This window comes from Helicoverpa armigera, chromosome 6 (assembly GCF_030705265.1).
Source record: "Helicoverpa armigera isolate CAAS_96S chromosome 6, ASM3070526v1, whole genome shotgun sequence".
Taxonomy (NCBI): Eukaryota; Metazoa; Arthropoda; class Insecta; order Lepidoptera; family Noctuidae; genus Helicoverpa; species Helicoverpa armigera.
Genome location: NC_087125.1, coordinates 11609831 through 11630799, shown reverse-complemented (window position 1 = coordinate 11630799; position 20969 = coordinate 11609831). Strand labels below are relative to the sequence as shown.

Sequence of the window (20969 nt, the reverse complement as noted above, 5' to 3'; positions counted from 1 at the left end):
AAGAAAACAATAGACTGCAAGTGATTTTAAACCTTAGAACTATGAAGCTAAGGTTGGGATTGCAATGGTATGTTCTACGAATTTGGACTGTTATGGCTTTTGTGCAGAACGGGTGCAATTCGAGCGTAAAAATAATAGTGACAAATGTGGTGCATTTGTTGAAATAACATGAAATCATATTGGGTCAGAATGATTGTTGATTTTATAAAAAAACGTAAGATTTTTCGTTGGTCCTTTTTGGAAACTCACTTTCAATAATAATGTTGAAATCATTGGTACCTAGACATACATTTATTGAAAAAAGCTCTAAATAAGATTACATTTTACTTAGGTACCTACAGAAGTGAAGAAAACACAGATCTATTTCACGAAAAAAAACACTAATAAGAACAAATTTCAAATACTTGTAATAATCTATAAATTTTAAACCATTTCGTATCATAAGTATAATACAAAAGTTATTACACTTATAATCTGCTCTAACGACTAGACTCGCACATGGCATCGGGTGTCAGTATAGAAATTATGCAAAGCCACTCGCCACGACCCTAATAGCTGTCATGTTTGATTTATATTTGGAATAGACTATTAACCCTTTGTATGCGATAGGTGTGACTATAGACAAGTAGAAAGTCCTATTTTTGTTGTAAATAACATTAGATTAATAAAAAAAAATACGTGTTAATTTTAAATAGAGCCATTTATTTTGAAATCTTGACTATCTTGATGATGGTTACATTTTCAACTGCAGAAGTAACAAAAAATACCTTCTTTTCTATGCTATAATTTCTGCAAATATTTCAAAATTAAAAAATCACGCAATATTCTTGACCACACTTTTTTATTGTAAAAGCTTTTGAAAATCTTTAACTAACTTCGCTTCAGAGTAACCTTACAACATTTTGCGTTGTAGGCCGTTCTTCTTAATACAACTTTGGAAATGGAACGTAAAAAGTCTCAACTGACAGTTGTTTCAAGAAAACTGACGTTAACGCTGTCAGTGACATAACAACAGCCACATACAGTTTCAATCAACAACACAATATCGTGCCTACTTACCGCTGTCGGTTATTACGAGATAATCTACTAGAAGCCCAACCCTTGCTATTGTCTATTAAGTGGGAGTACCAATTTATTATTGTCATATCTTCTTGTATTGGATTTGAACGCAAGGATTATGGGGATGAATGTCATTGGTGTTTTATGGTGACGAATATTAATAGGGATCAATATTTGATGCTGATAATAAAGTATAAGATGCCTATCAGAAAATATTGTTTCCACATTAGGAATTTTCAGCTTTTAAACTTCATTCAATTACACAGTCGCCATTTTCCCTATTGCATATAGGGTCATGAATTGAAAATAGTAATATATTTAAGTACCAGAAATAACACATAGGAAGTGGTAAAGGTCATCGTTTTTGGGGGCTGTTTCATATAAATCTGACATTCAAAAAGTGCTGTTTTTCAGCACACTGAATAAACGCATTGAATACCTAAACCTTATTTACTGTATTTCACATCAATTCTGAAATTATGCAAACCAATTTTTCAATTCCTTAAAACTAAAAACTTAACTTTTTGCATAACTACTTCTATGTAGTTCCAGTACATTTTTAACCCTAAAATGCGACGTCGACGTCGACACGAGCCACTTAATTCGAATGTACTCCAAAATCACTTGAAACCCTCTTCACATTATGTCAGCCACTTATTAAATAAATATTTATTGTTCAGTCGGACCTGTTTGTGTAAACCTACTGGTATTTATTTTGTTTTACAATGTTTAAAAAAGAATAAAATTACATTGATAAACGATCAGGTATAATTTTGGGCTTGATTTTTGCTTAATTTTTTTGCATTTATTTTTACAATAAAACCGTAAATAATACACATTGAGATTAAACAACCAATACACCGCGGGGACTCATTTATTAAAATAAATCATAAAAAAAGAAAAAAATATGTATAAAATAATGCCACACGATTTTTCTACAAAACTCTTTTTACAAATAAACCCGTATATAGAAACTTCGAGAGCATTCGAGAGAGTTCAGATTGAAAATGGCCCCGAAAACAAAAGCTGGGTGCCCCGGGTCCCAAAACTACAAACATCAATTGTCACCGAGCAATAAGCGTGGTGACTCTCGCATTCTTGAAGGTCCTGCTCCTCAGTACTTCGGAGGAACTATGAAAAGATTGGAGTCGCTTTTTGTAGAGATTCTTATTCATAAAAAATCTTCCAAGACATTGTTCATTGAATCATCATTTAACATGATGATTCAATGAACATTGTCCTGGCACTTTTATTTGCCGTAAAATTAACACGAAGTTGAAACTACTTGAAAAAACTCCTACCTAGCCTAGGTAACCCTATCTAGTCTTGTTAGATTTAAAATACTTTTCAATCCTCTATATTGTGTCAATAATTCTGCGAAAAATTTCCCCGTCTCCTTATCATTACGTCAACTTTGATATACGAGCTTCCTATTTCCTAATAAGTAGACGAGACCACAAGGGAAATGACTCTGAACAATTCCTCGTAATCCAATACAGAACAAAAGAACTATTCTCCATAAACGTGAACAGGCAAACCGCCAATCTTTAGGGGTGTCCCCTAAAAATCCAACATTCCTTAGTCTAACACGGAGCAATAAACGTAGTGACAGTCGCATTCCGGCCGATTCCGGCAATCCGGCTGGACGGCAATCTGCCGCATTCCGTGCCGACTGACCGACATTGTGGAAGAGTAGTGATCTGTTTACTTATGAGGCCTTGGGCTTTTGTTTACTGGCCTTCTACTTTCTATATTATACAATTCTATTTATATACAGGTACATATGATGAAGAAAAATGAATTTAATTGTGACGACACTTGATCATAGGAAAATTCATCACGTTATATCATAGATATTGTTAAACGGTCCTATTCTATCTCCAAAACAGTTTCAAAACTCAGATTTTCTAAAACTCAACTAACATAAAAATCACCTGCACGCCAGCACAGGTTTTCACAAACGTACAATTTTCTTGGCGAAAAAATTCTATATTTTCCCATGTGTACCCCTCGGAGGGTCGAGGGGTGGAATTAACGAATTTGTCAACTGTCAACGGTAGACCTTATGAGTTTTTCTAAGGGGTCACGATGATTTTCACCGTGGCATGTCAATTACGACGGATCTCATTTTATGGGTGGTGATTAAAACGGCCCATTTGTCTTTGGAAAATTGGATCGGTGATGCTCGGCAGTTGTAGGGTTTTGTTCTCGAGTTAGACTTTAGAACGTTCGAGAGTTTTAGATAAGGTTGTACTTGACAAAGGCGTAGTTTTTATGCAGTTTTTTTACGGGGAATTGTAACAGGAAACCACATTTTAATCAGAATGACGTTACTAATAAGCTTAAATATTAACACTAAATTCGAACGAGGAAAACCAACACCCTACCTTTACTACCTTTTAACCAAAAATAACCGCGAACTTTCGGATGATGTTTTAAAAATATTGCATATAAAAACTGGCCACGTTTTCAACGTAAAAAACTTGCTTATATAGGCAAAGAGCCTGGGTAGCCACTACAATAAATCCTTCGTGTAAGTGGCATTTACACAACACATATATTTCGAGTTAGAGGCAAATCGTAAATGTCGGGTACCGTGAAAAGCTTAGAGCCGTTATGTGACCCAACTTAAAGTTCCGTTTGGATACAAGGAGGTTTAATGTTTTGTGTTGTTGTGCTTTAAATTGTTGTCAAGTTTAGTAAAGTTTCTTTAACATAAATCTTAGAACATATAGTCTAAATTCTTGAATTGATAACGTCGAAAAAATGAAAATAGTCTTTGCACAGTGTTTCAACTCGTTGGACAAAAATTGTTAACACAGTCATATTTTTCGCTTCTGATTTTCATCGACCAAAACTTGCACAATACAAACCATTTTACCACAGACAACTTGATTTTTTCATCTCCCTCGGCGGCATCAGAACAACATTTTTTCATCTCTCAATTTATTATCCCACAATTACAAAGCAGTTTTCCTTAACGAAAACCGTTGAGAATTTAGTTTTGTTTTTCGAACGAAGATGGCCGCTGTTTGCGAAGATCTTGAGGCAAGATTGTGCCGTATTTTCCATTAGAACGAAGAATCTAGTGTTGTTATAGAACGAAGTGAGATTGAATCGTTGTTACAATGTTTTCGCAGGCTAGAGGTTTGTTTGCTCAATCAAAATTCTGAAGATTGGTACGGGGATGGATTTTCTGAGTGGGTAGGCAAATTTTAGTAGATTGGCTCTTGTGTTTGTTGAAGAACAGTTGTCAAATCTTAACTGTGTTAGGATAATCGAATTTAACCAATGCTTTATATTATGTTTCGTCTCTGTAGCGCAAGAACTGTCATTTACTATTAAGATGAAGTCTTAAAATTATGTACACTAAAATATTCTTCCAACACAAAAAACACCAGAAAATCTGAAACCACATCCATCTTTAACAATATAAAGGCCGATAAAAACATTATCTCCATCAATTTTGTCCGTTAAAATGTCTAGCATATACGTATACGGTCATCCCTCCTCACAGGGTGTAGGGTGGTACGGTCGTAAAACGGGATTCTCCGGGAGAAAATCCTCACTTCAGTACCGACCTCGGTAATCACGCCGCCGTCTCAACCCGTGTGGATTTGTTGAGATATAACGCTCTATGCACGTACATAGGAACGTATAGTACGCCTTCTATCAGAGAAGCAGAATGTTTGAGCGTATTTTTTGAAGTCACGTTGTTTTGTGATTGTTGCAGCGTTCGTGATATGAGTTTGGACCTCATTTGTAAATCTGTCTGTGTTGCGATGAAAACGAATTTTGGGCTGTCTAAATTTTCTGGGTTGTCAGTAACATTAAGCTTACTGTCTGAGACATGTAGTGTAGGGAACACATTTTTATGTCTACCTACGGGATTGACCGTCTTATTCGTTAAAGACCTTGCCCAAAATCGATGCTCAATTATTTATTTCTTCATTCTTTCTCATATGCTGCTCTGCTTGCAATCTCATATGTGGTGTCTACCAGTTCTTTCTTCACATCTTTCTCTTCTATCATGACAGAAACATACCTACTCCATGGTCTATAACAATGTTTCAGCTTTCCCTCTTACCAGCCTGCGACTCACATACATAAAGGCTGAATTTATCGCCACGTCAGTAAACACTCGGTCCCGGCTAGTTTCCTTAAAGCCTGTACTTTTAATCCTGCACCTGGTTTCAGTAAGTGCAGTTTGCGCTCCACGGTTAACGCAAAACGACGTCACTGTGTTTTCCAGTTTAGTCTCTGTGTTCGGTCTTGGTCAGTTTGTGTTTCCTGTACCTTGTGAGATTGCTCTTGATATTTAGTTTTGATTTTACCATTCCGAATGTGTATTTTTGGCTCTTCCGTTTATAAATGTACGGTCGAAAGGTAGTTTGCTATTACTTCAATCGGATAGTTACTTTCACCATCATCGCCTTTATGTCAACCATACGTTTCTGTTTTACCAACTCTAATATTGCCACTAACTTTCTCATCATTTCTTTTTCATTCACAAAGCTTAACCAATCTGCCTCCTTGACCGCGTCAATTGACCAAATCTTCTAATTGTTCTGCAGCTAACCTTTTCCAGCTACGTCAATACCGAACACGGAGTTCACTATAATTTATTAGTACATCGACACAGTGTCCTGGCGTGTCTTCGTAGGAAGACGCGGTGAATAATCAATGAGAATGTAAATGCAAGGTGAATCCACGAGCTCTCCCGCCCCCCAATTTGCTCAGTTTTTTATAAGTCGTTGAATTATTAAGGTAGGACTAGTAGTCGCTTAGAGATATTATTATAGGCTTTGGTTGAGCCATGGTTAACCAAGTCGTGGTGGCATAGTGGGTAAAGGACCAACCTCAAGTATGAGGGCGCGGGTTCGATCCCAGGTCAGGCAAGTACCAATGCAACTTTTCTAAGTTTGTATGTACTTTGTAAGTATATCTTAGAACCATTGGCTGTGTTTCGGATGGCACGTTAAACTGTAGGTCCCGGTTGTCATTGAACATCCTTGGCAGTCGTTACGGGTAGTCAGAAGCCAGTAAGTCTGACACCAGTCTAACCAAGGGGTATCGGGTTGCCCGGGTTACTGGGTTGAGGAGGTCAGATAGGCAGTCGCTTCTTGTAAAGCACTGGTACTCAGCTGAATCCGGTTAGACTGGAAGCCGACCCCAACATGATTGGGAAAAGGCTCGGAAGATGGATGGTTGAGCCATGGTGATTGTGTTTTCAATTTGTACTTGTCGTATTTGATCAGCAAAGCGAATACATTTAAATAATTAAACTTGTATTATTGTAAAAAGTTTTCTTAATCCTTTTAATTATTGATATATGGATCTTTTATATAGATTTTCAAGATTTTTACAAAAAATAAAATGCTTACCTAACTGTAATATTATTTTGTAAATAGCCTGTACAAAATGTGTCTTTCGTCTACTTAGAAATTTGCCATTTAAGTAGCTAAACAAACTGTAAAAAAATATGTTGTAGGTCTACCAAAGCAGTGTTTGCAAAAAATGTTTTTAACCATACCCCAAAAATCCAACACTCAAAAACACCAGCTCGCACCAAGCGCAATATTTCGTAAAATCTCACTGAAGGAAGCACTTTAAGTTTGTACCATCGTATATTTAATTCACGACCATCTGAAGTACGTCCCCATAAAAATCCTGCCAGATACTGTGCAGATGAGCCTTGCCAGGGACGGATTGCAATCATTTTAATTGCCTTGTCCTGTTTTAGTGCTAAATCTCGTTATACGATTATGGCTTTGTGATTTTCTCAGATCTGGTTTTGTTTTATCGATTTTATTTGGGATGGGGAGAGGATGGAGGAACGATTTTTAATGGCACGTGGCTTATGAGTGGAGAAGAACGATATTTATATGTATATGTCTACTTTATAACTTAATTACGATGCAGTAGGTATCAGCAGAACATTTGTTTTTGAAAGTTCTCATTTAAGTAGGCACTTTTCTTCACATGAAAGTTTTATTTAAATTTTGAGATGGGCAGTGACTGTAAGTTTAAAAAAGGCATTTTGTATTGTAAAAAACACTTAAAAACTATACACTGCTCCATTTTTTAGAACACCCAGATACAGCCCTGTACCCCGGTTCAAGATCCGTATACCCGGGATTTACGGTTATCGCTACCCGGGTTGCGTTCAATCACAACCTGGGAACTTAATACTTAACGCGTCTATTGCAAGCTCATACGTTTTTAGTGTTCAATTATTTATGTATTTTATTTTTATTGATCACGCTGAACGTGATTTGAAAGGAACGCGGCGTATGGGGGTTAAGTTTTGCCGAAGTTTTTTTTTTGTTTAATTGTGGCCAGGATTTTTGTGTGGTTTGAACATTGTGGGGTGCAAACCTTTGTGTAGAAAAACACGCTATAATATTTTCGTATTTAAATTGTCAGTTCGGAGAATAAACTAATCCAAACAAAAACTTTACTGAATTAGAAATGCGGTGTCCTTCTGTTTGTCCCGTTCTCACGCCAAACCTACCGAAACCGATCTAAATGTCATTTAGTACACCGGTGGTCTGTAGTCTAAAAAAGGAATACACAATTTTAATACGGTTGCAGGAAGTCGTTTTTCGGGCTGTAGGTGAAACCGTGTTGAACTGTATAACAGTAGTTTTCTATAATTTGTGAATAATAAAACAAGCATTATAGCCATTAACTTAAAGCTCAATTTCCCACACCTCCTAATCTCGCACTCAACATTGAAAGCAAAGGTCAAAACAGAGAACCTCTCTAACAAAAAAATACTTAACGACGTTCGTAAAAATCTCTGAACATCATGTTGGATCGTAACACTTTACTTTTTACTAGTTTATCATCCATAACCTCGGTTATACTGAAACAAATGTACTGTAAACAGGTTAAATGAAAGTTTTTTTACGATCGACACTGAATTCTGTAAGTAGTTTTTCATGTTAAAAGCGTGCATTGTAGCACAAAGGCAAAGTTTTCATTCGTTGTTTGACACGACCTAAAGTCTTTATACATTATCTTGTATTATATGGCATAGGTATAGGTAGAAATATCCTTTATATACTCAATAAAAAACCTTACCAGAATATGAACAGGTTCACACAATAAAGCGTCCACGGATGGAAAATTTCAAGGGATTGGTTAACTCGGTACTTATATCAGGGATATCGCACAAGAGTAAATATAATAAGATGAAACAATAATAAGTAAGCAGCAATATAAATCTTTCATGTCAAAAGATAAGTCCACTTTTAAAAACAAAGGTTCATGTTACTCTGACCCAAGTACTAAAACTTAAAAACCATATTTAGCAGAATTGCCACTCAACCTTCAAAAACGACCTTCAAGGCTTCAACAGCCAAATCAATCAAAACTTCAGCACCAATCAATAATTCACAGTCTATATCTTAAATCCTCCCCTTGAGATGCCCTCGAAAACAATTAAGGCTTTCTCACCCTTCGCCATATTGTGTAATTACGCATTTACCCCGACGAAGATTTTACCCTGTAAAGATCTTACGACGCCTCGTAATAAGTTCCCGTAACGGGTAGTACTTTACCCTGGTGGCATGTTTCGGGGTAAACTTTTAAGGCAACTGAGTTTTGATGATGTTGTCAAGCACTTTGGAGTGAATCTGTCTCTTGTTTTATGTGGGTTTCTCTTTGAATGGAATAGAATGAAATTTCATATGTTTTTTTTACTATAAATGTCTCCTATGTTGTATATTATGGCAAGACACAAATGAACTGGAAAAACTAAGCATTTAGAACAGATTTCAAATAGTACATATATAGTGGCAATTCAAATGCGAATACCTACGCCGAATCGATTACGTCTACATCACACAATCAGTAGCGGAACTCCGAACTTAATGCCCAGCAATTTATGCCCCCACAAATTTATTCACGCAGCGTATAGGTAGTCGAAAGGGGGCCGAATCGCAAAACATCACAATTTGCGAACGCCACAAAGGGAACATCTTTCAGTAAAAATCTGTAGAGTATCGTGAAGATGGAGATACTAACGAGGTGGCCTGGGTACTCTGATTTCCAATTCAAAGGAAAATTGCGATGGGAAGGGTCGGTGGGGGGTGTTGGCGGAGTGGGGGCCCCCCTCCCGTTGCTACGCGACGCGGGGTGGAGCCGCCGCAATCACGGCCCAATGGCACGACGGTTATAAATTGCTCTGGCGTCGCGACATGGCCGTGGGAGAGAGATGGCGGGTCCTCTCCGTCGCACTAATGAAGTCGCCTACAGCACCCTTGATTGACGGACTGGCCCTTTTTCGGTCCTAGAGTTAGGTATCAATGGCGTGCCGTGATTTGCCAGTAATGAAGGTGTGGTTTCATTTTCCTGTTGTGCCTTTGTCACGTGGTTATACCATTATGTAGGAGTATGCTAGGTACGTATGTACATGTGTGTGTTATATGCTCGCCAATTTATTCGCACTCCCACTTATATGAATCACTCTATGTACCAATTAGATGTTTAAAGTCATATTGTGGTGTGTAAAGTCATATTATACGCAGGATGCGAACACCCACGAGTTGACTCAGATACGCCAATGAGGTGGCCCCATTAAATTGGGTTTAGTAGTTTCTGAGAATTTTCTGCGCATTCGTACCTATATAGATATCTAAACTTTTCATATGTCTAGGTATCTGTGGTGTAGAATTTCAGAAGTAATTATTATAGTGTTTTTGTAGAAGTATTTTTTTCTGTATAGTAATTAAACTTCTTAGTATTTTTTCTCTTTACTATATAAATGGAGAGTTCTAAACAACCTAGAGTCGGTATTTCTGCAAACAAAAGCTGGCGACTACAAAGAAGATATTAAATTCTTGTCTCGTAAGAATCACGCTGGTGTTATGTAGGTTTTATATTGCTTATGTACGATTAAATCTAGATTGTTCGTACGTTTCAAAATATTTTGAAAACGATATTTACTTGATTCATCATCTCCATATAATATGTATATAATTCATCATATTTAATTAAATATCTCGGTCATGATATTTAAGTGAATATAGGTAACATCAAAATTAAATAGGAACGTAGAAAAACTCCAGGGTTTGAAATTCTAGCTTATGCTGCTAGCACTTAATAGTTTCTTAAAAACTTTCTTTTCCTTTTAAAATAATGTCTTTATGTAACATGTGTAGGTATGTGACATAAAACTACTGAAGTCCAGAAAAAATCACATATTTTCCATACACATAAAGATACACTACACCATGCTAAGGAGTCCGGTTCGTATGAGAAGAATGCGTAATAAGGAACGGACTGCGCACAGATTACCCATACTGTACCTATCACTGTATAGATTATATACGAAAGTATGTGGTATGGCAAAATGTAACTTAAGTTGTACGGGTTAAGGTTGAATTTCATCTGGCAAGTCTGGAGTATAAATAGTTTTAAGGTTAGTTTATACTCCTTTATGGAGAAGTGACTTAGGAATATAAAGAACGCTAAAATTAAGAATAACCAAAAAAAGAAAAGTGTGTTCAAAAAATCACATATTTGCCATAAAAATAAAGGAGTCCGGTTCGTATGAGAAGAATGCGTAATAAGAAACGGACTACGCACAGATTACATTCACATGTACCTATCAGAGTACAGGTTATATGTGAAGATTTTTGATATGCCATTTTGCAACTTAACTTGTAGGTGTTAAGATTGAATTTCGTCTGGCTGATTGTAAATAGTCTTAAGGTTAGTTTACGTTCCTCTATAGGGAAGTGACTTAGAAACACGTTTTATAAGTTCCGTTTACGATAAACTTTGGGAGAAGTAAAAAATAAGGCCCAAAAATTTTAATAATTGTTAATCAATATTTATAAAAATGTTATTTCAACTATTTACAGTTCTACCAACTTATTATTCTTAAATAATTCTAAAACGTCTCAATTGGCACCGCAGTTAACATTATTATCAGAACTATAAGCACAATACTCAAGGCCACTCAGATTACGCGATTATTACTAATTTGTGGTAAAGAACACACAGTTTTCCGCAAAGATAAGAAAAACATATCAAAAACATTTATTATTTGAAAACAAATTCATAGATTTTATTACTTATCACGTTACTATTGCGACGTTAAACTCATGTTAAATGCAGAGATTGAACAAGTTTATGAATGAATTAAAATCGCCAATAGTGATGATGATGTCCTCCTAGCCGATTATCGGCCAAGGCGGCTGTTCTCACTTAAGGAGATCAGCCAGCTGCCAGGCCATTATAGTGCACAAGCATTTGCGCAGACACAGGTGCACTCACTATTCCTTCACTCTCATAGCCCGATGGGACTGCAATCCTACACGACCGAAGAGAATTTCTTTCTCGTTTCCAGACCACCATTGTCTTTTTCGAAAACTATATTGAATTTTGCCTCATTAAAGTCATTTAATTCAAGCCTAAAAGCCTTTAAAAATAAAGCATAGTTAACTCTCTAAAACATAAGTCCAAACAAACAATCCCTATTACTATTCGATAAAAGCAAAGCGAACACAGCAGCAGATTTTACCGATACTCCACAAAAGATATTGGTAGCTCTCTATAAATAGGGCATTTACCCTGTATACAAGTATACATACAAACCTTTGTATATGGATGACGTAGCTAGGGCTGTCTCTCTATAAATCGTATATAATACGGCCAGAGAGAAAACTGGGAACAGATTCCACAAAGGTTTATTAACACGGCATCGCTAGGGTTGTTGCGCGTATGTTTTTCAACAGTTTTATGTTTGTAGAATCTAACTCACTTGCCTTTTGCTTTTATAACATTGCTAGGTTTTGCACTCGGGTGCCATGAGAACTAATTCCTGCACCCGGATAAATCCAATGTCCTTTATCAAGCTTTAGATATTTGTGTTTGGCAGACAGGCAGAATTAATTTCGTATGTATCTTAATCGAAAGATCGAATGAGGAGTACAGTGTTTAAGCAATCATTAAGAATACTCGTAATTTAACAACCGTAATCTAGAATGTAGCCGTGACATGATCAGAACTTAAATCTGATCTAACCAACATAGTTTTTCGTCAAGTAGAAACAGACTTGTAGAACTAAGTACATGGCTATTCATCTACAATCTCCATCATTACTTTCGCTCTCGCTTCTTCATTTTTTTTTCGCAATAAACCTTTAAGGGTAGTTGTCCAATAGGTTGGGAATCGACAACCTTATCATTTGCAGGGTCGCGCGTCACACTGGATCGATAGCGCGAATGTGCCGCGGATTACCATCGCCAATGCTCCACGATTACAAGATCAAAATGTGTTTTTAGCTGTGGTACTGATGTGGGGGTTTGGGAGAGGTTTAGTTTAGATTTAGAAGCGATAGACGCTAATTCTGAATACATATTTCTTCGAAAAGTTGCTAAAGAGCTAGAAACAGCTGTTCAACCTAAAACTATCTCTGTATTCAGTTTATCTGCATGTTAACTGTCTCTCAACCGTTCAGTCGTTTTGAAGAGATAACGAAACCGACAGAAATACTTTCGTACAGAATAGCATCAACATTATGGCACACAATAATTTATAACAGCTCCCGATTTGGTGGACACCTATTTCTTTAGATTTGTCTCAAAAGACTATTTAACAATATATAGGTTGGATTTGAATAAGTTAAACGAAAGAATCCTCTAACCACCATCTCCTTTGTCCACAGGCGAGAAACCCCACAAATGCCAAGTCTGCGGCAAAGCCTTCAGCCAGAGCTCCAACCTGATCACCCACTCCCGCAAACACACCGGCTTCAAGCCCTTTGCCTGTGAACTCTGTGGCAGGGCATTTCAGAGGAAGGTGGACCTCAGGAGACATAAGGAGACTCAGCATGCAGACATCAGACCCCCGCAGCCGCATATGCAGCCTCATACGGATGTGCATGGCATGCATCCTACTGATATGCATGCTGTTGCTGAGCATCGGATAGGTGAGGATTCAGATTATTTTTAGTTTTTTAGAATAAGAAAGCTTAGAGGCATCAGATATTTTATACCCTAGCAACCTGCTTGAGGTAACTACTTACCGTACTTAGATATAGTAAAGTAGTAGATTTAGCGTATCAATTAGTCCATTTGGCCCTGCAATACCTAATGTGGCCAGCGGCTCTTTGAGGAAACTACTTTCCGCACTCGGATAAAGTAAAGTAACAGATACAGCGGCAGCGTATTGATCAGGCCAATTGGGCACACAATACAGGCCCATTCAAGCCTAAGTACTAGTATCAAGGTTAATTAAGTACTACATAAAAAGTAGCCTTTATATTATTCTGAAGTATCAGATTTATTACTGACAAGTTTCATCAAAATCCATTCCTTCGTTTCAACACACTCACAAACTTTCGCCGTAGTAAATTATTGTCATGACATGCTAATAAGCGTTTTCTTCCACAGATCTCCGTCCCCCCCACCCGGATTTACGCCAGCACCCTGACTTCAGAGCTCACATGAGCACTTCAGTGCCACCTCTGCAGCCTCTACCCTCCTGAACTTCAACTGCCTTCGCGCCCCACTCCTGGCGTTAAGGCTTGAAGGTTCCCCAGCAATGGTAGAGCGATGTGTAGTGAAAGATACTTCTTGGTGATTTTTTTTAAAGCTGTTACGTTAATTTCAATTTTGGAATTGTTTTTGAACTTTGAGTTGGTCCCTGGAACTGGCTGGTATTGGCTGTTGAGTTGATTTCAATTTTGGAATTGTTTTTGAACTTCGAATCGGTTTAAAATTCTGGAAGTGTGGAATTCAAAATATTTGAAAAGAAATCAATAACTACATGACCAGTTGGTCATGTACAGCACTGCACAGAAAAAGGTTTAAGTTTTTTAAGATAATACTCAAAACAAAAGCTGAAAACATATTTCATTAATTTATATTCATATAAATAAGTTCGTGAGCAGCAAATAATTTTCATTCCACATCGCTTTACTATGAAAGGCCTTACTATGGTGTGTTGAAGTATAGTTCCATTGCGAAAGAGGGATGGTGATATGAACTCTGTATAGTTGCGTCTCGCTCTCGCAATGGAAATATGATTTTGAGACATGTCATAGTTGGGAAAAACAAATTAGTAGGTCATTGTTAGGCGACATACACATTGTATACAAAGTTAAAAAAAAATGTTACCGCAATCCAAAATGTAGTTAAGATAATTATATTGTAATTAAAATTTAAACGCTTTGTAATTGTGAGTTTTTTGATCTCAAAGTAAAATACACAATAAAATATCACATATTAAATAAGTGTTGTGCAAAATAATTAAATGACAAATACCAACATATTAAATAAAATGATCCGAGATAGTTTAATTTAAATTTTAAATCTTATTTAGAGAAAAAAATACTCAATAAAAATACGCAACACAATTTATTTGAGCTGGAATCATCCAAAGAATAATAAGTTTTCTATCACAAAATATATTTAAATAATGGACTGATGGAATCATTCCAAAATCTTTTATTTTTCCATATATTTTAAGACATGAACAATTTAGTTTTTAGTTATATTTTTTTAGAAACTGTACGTTTATTACAAATATTTACATTACATTATTTTGATATCATTCCGTGTTTAGAAAAAATAAAAGTAACAAAATTATTAATTAAATATAAGTAGGAACTACAACCACCAAAAAAGCATCTATTTATCCAATTAAAAATTGGCAGTGAAATACACCACCATGGCAACTGTAACAATTTAAAAATAAAATAATATTATTTCACCAAAATAAATAATAATAATGTGTCATATTATAAATATAAAATCGCCATAATTACACTAGATTAGAATTATTGTAGAAAAATACTCGCATATCAATATCATATTCATAATAATTTTAATTAATTATATTAAAATGAAATCGAATTATGTAAAATATTTAGCTGATTTATTTTTAAGAATTAGTAATAAGAATGTACAAAAAATGTTGTCTATTTTTATGGCTGTAATCTTATGTAAAAGCACTTAGAAGTAATTCACTGTATTTCAGAATAATATTAGACCTTACAATACGTGATTATTCTTATTTGTTCAATTAAATAATATTGTAAAAAAAATTGCTTTCACAATAGTCCAGTAAATTCTGTATTCAGTTTTTATCATTTATTTTTTTTTTTGTTGTTGTTGTCTATAATTGATAAATAAGAGTAATAAAAAAAATAAGAGTAATAAATATTATAATGTGAAATCCATTATGCCAAAGTCACATAGAAAAATAGTCGTTTAGAGTCACCGATATAACAATATTATTTAAAATGATAACATTCCTTAAATTTTTGTGTGCGCTTAAAAGACAAAATAGGTGTTAGAATTAAAATAATTAAAAAAAAGACACAAATAAGGTCGCATTCCATTTACACACAACTTGTAGATTTTTAAATCGTTCATCATAACATAAAAAAAGAAAAGGGAATATTTTTGTCATATTGTTTTTTTTTTTTTTGGTATATGTAATGTATACATATACCAAAAAAAAATTATAATTTTATGTGTAGCTAATCCTCATTATAATATTCTACTTTATTAATTAGAATCAAAATATACCATGTAGAAAAAAAATGTTAAATCATTTCTATTGTTTCCAACATTTGTAAATAAAAATTCAAAAATGTTTTCTGAAAATTTTCTTCAAAATTTCTTAAAAAATTGTATGTTATTAAATGTAAAGTCAATGTAAATATTGTATAAACTTTAAAAACTAGTTATGTTAACGATCCCAAAGAAAAACGTGCAATCCTAAAGGTCGTAATTTACGAGTTATTATTATAAGCAACTGTCACTTCAATAAATATGATGATGTATATTTTTTGTTTTTTATTTAAGCACATAAGAAAATCCTACCTTTACAAACTTGGTTAAAGGGAATATCTATACCTACCTATTATTTATTCAATTAAAATATGTTTGAGATCGACTGAACGCCTTAATCGAAAATATCAATGTTTCAAGTAGTTACTGGTTGGGTTTCCCTGATAAGGAAGATTAGCTACTTGACATCATTTTATTAAAGTTATAAAGCTGGAGAGTTTTTTACTAGCTCAGACGCGCTTAGCGCTATCTCAGGAACCATTTACTGGACCTGTTTGTAAAAGACGTGCTAGGTAGCCCATGAATTGATTGTTATTTAATCTGGCTGCTGGGAACCATTGTTCCCATGCCACTAGGGTGAAACTACTGGCAGAAGCTAGTCAGACACAGAACCAACAATGTTGACGTTTATACATTTACGTAATAAACTTCAAACATTTTTTTGGCAATTTATCATCAAATGCAACCACAAAAGTGGACTTTCCCGCATTATTCTAAGCTACCTGATGCGAGTGCTATCTGACCCGCCTCTCAATTCTCTCAGTAATCTAAAAGTGTCTAAAACAAGACACCATCTAAACAGAACAGGTTACAATAAAAGCCTTTCTAAATAATTATGCAAATACACCGTGAGATGTTGCTGAACTTAATTTTATTTCGCCATTATCTCAAGGCAGGGGAATAGGATTTAATATTGGAGAAAAGCTTCTCAAGTTACATCGACGAAGACTGAAGTATTTTGAATAAGAAGTGGTGTCTATTACCTACAGGATTATTTACGTGGCTACCATTAAGCAATAATTTTATGATAGACAATATTTTCTTAGGGCTGCATATTAGAGCTTCTAAAAGTTAATAATGGGTAATGATTTTAAAAATTGGCGTAGCAAAAACTATGAAAAAGTATGACTGTGAGTTTGAATTAAAATTACTAGGAAAAAGCTGAAAATTCTTGAAACAAAATGAATAGTAATACATACATGATTCGCTGGTTGCTCATCAATGACTGAAAAAACATATTTACAGTCAGGATCTGACACTATTTAAAAATTTAATTATGATTATGACCACGTAATTATATGGAAGCTATCTTTTGGAATATAAGCTATACTACTTAATTAGATGTTTATGGATTAGAGTTCGACTGCAAAGGTTTGAGGAGATATTTTAACACGCTACGGCGTTACTAAATTAAAAGGATCTTGCTGACCATAGCAAAGCGGAGTCCTAGTTAGGATGTAATTTTTCACAATACCCCAGTGGAACCCTAAATTAATCCAATTAACTATCACCCGATTCCAAACAGTCTGTTTGTCTATAACCGTCAATGTTTGCGACGCCATGATCGATTGATCATTAACCTAATGGCGGGTATATCGAGTGTTTTTATATTGTTAATGTTTTATTAACTTATAGGTTGTGTGCTATTTTTAGATTGACACAAGTTTCGCCTCTATGTTTTTAAGTATTTTTTTTTAAATCCTAATTCCATTTGAAATCTTAGCTTTAACAACTTCGTGGATTATACACGGTTCCAATAATCGTTTTATGGGATATAATCTAACGAATAAGCCTTTGTTCCTGCTTTATTAATTGTTTTACGCTATTTTTCTCAACCTTTAAATTGATATTGAAAGCAAGCATCCATCCTGTGGTAGTACAGATAGGTACATAAAAAGAAAGCTCTGTGTAATGTAGCATTGCTTCCTTTTTTGAACTATATTAAAAAAAAAAAACAAAAAATACTTATAAAAATGTCAATACCAAGATACCTACTACAAAAGCCGTAGGTACCTCCATTCCGTATTTGATAATGTTAGACAAAAAACCTAGTTAGATTTGTAGCAGCCGGGATGTGGGTCCCTAGAGTGCGGCGGACTCTAAACGCCTGTTAGCACGCACTGCGGGGCCAGCGAGGACCATTGTTACACAGGGATGGATTTAGGCAGGTTATTTGGGTATTAGAAATTGGAGAGTTTTTAGAGATGTGTGGCTAGCTGTGGGAAGTGAGTTACCACAGCTTAATTACTCAAAGGGTTAGAAGAACAAAGCTGAACAAAAGTAAAATTGGAATTGAAATCTGGAGAAAGATACTTAGAAGAAATTAAGTAAACTATTAGGCGGAAACCTCCACAAAATAGTGGGCAATACCTAAATTAAAAACAATTACACTGACTAAGAACAATAAATGCATGCGAAGCAAGTACTACTACTCAGTTTTTAGAAACAATACCATGTTTACTTAATATGGTTTGTTTGCTCAATTCAATTCATTATGTACTTCTGTGAATGCACAATTAACAACCCAAAACATCTGTGCAAACGAACTAGGAAAGTCTATTCTTTGTTCTATCTCTTTATATGTTTTGATAAATTTATCAGGCGGTTCCATGGTGTAATGGTTAGCACTCTGGACTTTGAATCCAGCGATCCGAGTTCAAATCTCGGTGGAACCTGATCACTTTTTAGATACGTAGGAAAGAGTATTTGATGATGCCAGTATCTACATACATATGTATATTGATAGCTCATTTCAAGACAATATTCTATATTCAAGTTTAGCCTAACAAGTTGAAGTATCAGTTTATTCCTTTAAATGTCATCTTTTTACCTCCACGAATCAAGTAACATCTATCCTCACTTCATGAATGTCATGTGTTATAGATATTTTTGTCGTATAAAATAATCTTAGACTTTTTATCCACACACTTTTTGTCCATCCATCCTTCCAAATATCACTAATGCGAAAGTATCTCTGTCTGTCTGTAAAAACATGCAAATATAGAAGGTTCCTAGAGATGCATACTTAAATGCTACTTTTTAAATGTTAATACTATGTTATAAGTACCCAGTTCCTTAAACTTAACTTTGGTCTTTCACTAAACAGCAATTAACTACAGAACACACCGTTAAACAAAAAACTACACAATATAATTCCCTCATCCCAAGTCCGTCCCCCAGTGGGTCAGCGTCATATATAATTCAGCGGTATCCACATGCGTCTCGGACGCAATCAGTATTGTGAATAATTGATCCAGCCTGATGATTGTGCGCCCCGCGAGATTGGACAAGATTTGCCCGTCCCAGTACGGCCCTGGTGGATTTGCGTTATTATTGTTTTTTTTGATGTTGGCATTGTGAAATACCTATATTTTTGTTTTTTCTTAAAAAACCCATAGAAAGCAAATAAAAAAATATATATTAAAAATACATGTTTAAAAATAATATCCTGTATTATTCGTCTTAATAAAATCGTTATTAAAGCGGAGAAAATTAAATTATGATGAGTAGTGCAAATTATTTGATTATCAAATAATTATCATCATAAGGAAGCTGCATTTCGAAAAAAAGTACTTCTGTATAAAAACTTCTTAAAATCAATATTAGTAAAAATCTTTTTTACCTGTACGAGAAGCTAAAATAAATATTAAAATACAGACAAGATATAAAAACCAAAAAAGTTGCGCCTAAATAATTTTAATAGTAATCAACCGCCTCACCGCCAAATAACAACTATTCAATTCACACGCTCATATTAATTTATCTATTATGCTTATACATATAAAGTCGATAATAAAATGACTCAACATTATAGATAAAGCATTTGAGCCGATGACGTCAGCGTCAAATAGCCGTAGTGAAAGGGACGCACTATTTCGGCGCTCTGCCAACCGGTTCCATGGTGTAATGGTTAGCACTCTGGACTTTGAATCCAGCGATCCGAGTTCAAATCTCGGTGGAACCTTGATAACAATTATTTTTGTATAATTTTTATTGAATTGATATTATATTGTTAAAATGAAAAAAGGATAATTTTAGATTTGTTTTTTTGAATATAAATAAGTTGTCTAAGCAATAACACATTGACTTCTCTAATCTCAGGTCAATCTTTCCATAGTCGGTTCTGCGTCGGATCTAATACTTACAAGTTTTTATACTTGTGAACCTAATATAAACAGGTAAGTATTATATGCAGTTTCATGTACTTTTAAAATTCGCACTACCTTTAATTTTAACCAAGGATGTTTCTCCCAATAGATTTAATTTAACAAAACCTCTTCCAAATAATATGTTCCAATCGTAATCAAACAAAAGACACACAATTGACATAAAATAAAGTCAATAGCAGCCTTGATAACACTGGAAACCAATTTCATCACGACAGATATCACTTTCCAATTTCATTTCACCCTTTCCACAATGGCCCTACCATCAAATTTATTCAAATTGCACCCTGTCGCGACCACGGCAGTGTCGCACCTGGTTTATAGAAAATACAGGCAAAAATGCACCTTGTTGTCTCCAGTTAAGGTTGAGAATGGAGTGGTGATGAGTGCACCAATTTCGAACATTGCAATTTATAGATAGATATTCTTATTCCACTCAAAATAACATACGTTTCTTCTTAGCAGAGGTTCGGTAGTTCCTTCAGAGTGATGTTTCAGAAATGTGGACTGTATTTCAAGGGTGGTAAGGTTGGTTTTTGAGTGGGGTTTCGTGTATATAATATGTAAAGGAAAAGCGAATGGAAGCGTCTGCAGTCTTTTGTATTGACGCGTTTTAAGTCAATACTTGATCAGTAGTGTTAGAATAGTAAGTTTTTAGGAGGATCAATTTCTGGTGTAGGTAAGAGTTATTTATTTTTAATTGACAGAGGATGCAACCTTTTTCACGTATTCAATAATGAATAATTCTTGATTGCAATGTAGCATACATAAATAAAGCAGCTAATATTGGTCAGTATTTGAAAAGTCAGAAAATTATTTAATTTTTGATTTGTGATTGTGCCGGGGGTAAATTGTGCCGACGCGAATATCTCAAAAACAGAAAGAGATAGATATACGATCGTATTGTGTCGCGTAAGGCCTAACAGTCGCGCACACGCGGCTGCCATTTTAGTTGCGTCAGCGACGCGGACCCAGTCGTACTGCATGTGAGGGTCCTCCAGCGCCACGTTAGTAAATATTTTCGTTTCAATACTTTTTGGTCTCAAGCTAGCATTTTTCGTGCTTTTAATATGTGAATTTTTGTCAAATGTTTGTTATTTATCCTAGTTTGTTATGCAGTGTAATTTTAATGCTTTGTGTACAGTGATTT

The 20969-nt window shown here is 35.1% G+C and overlaps 1 protein-coding gene and 2 non-coding genes across 3 annotated transcripts in view; all 3 read left to right on the top strand.

Moving 5' to 3' along the window:
* The window catches only part of LOC110374010 (zinc finger protein Gfi-1), a 56600-nt gene extending 40733 nt beyond the window's left edge, over positions 1 to 15867 (top strand). Inside the window, exons 5-6 of the mRNA XM_049852175.2 lie at positions 12740 to 13003; positions 13467 to 15867. Coding sequence (XP_049708132.1) covers positions 12740 to 13003; positions 13467 to 13561 — 359 coding nt within the window. The 3' untranslated portion in view covers positions 13562 to 15867. The remainder of the gene's footprint in view (positions 1 to 12739; positions 13004 to 13466) is intronic.
* Positions 15868 to 18256: 2389 nt separating this feature from the next.
* Positions 18257 to 18328, top strand: Trnaq-uug (transfer RNA glutamine (anticodon UUG)). Its single transcript has one exon. It is a non-coding gene; the product is annotated as a tRNA-Gln (tRNA).
* Positions 18329 to 19545: 1217 nt separating this feature from the next.
* Positions 19546 to 19617, top strand: Trnaq-uug (transfer RNA glutamine (anticodon UUG)). The gene has a single exon. It is a non-coding gene; the product is annotated as a tRNA-Gln (tRNA).
* The last annotated feature ends 1352 nt before the right edge of the window (positions 19618 to 20969 follow it).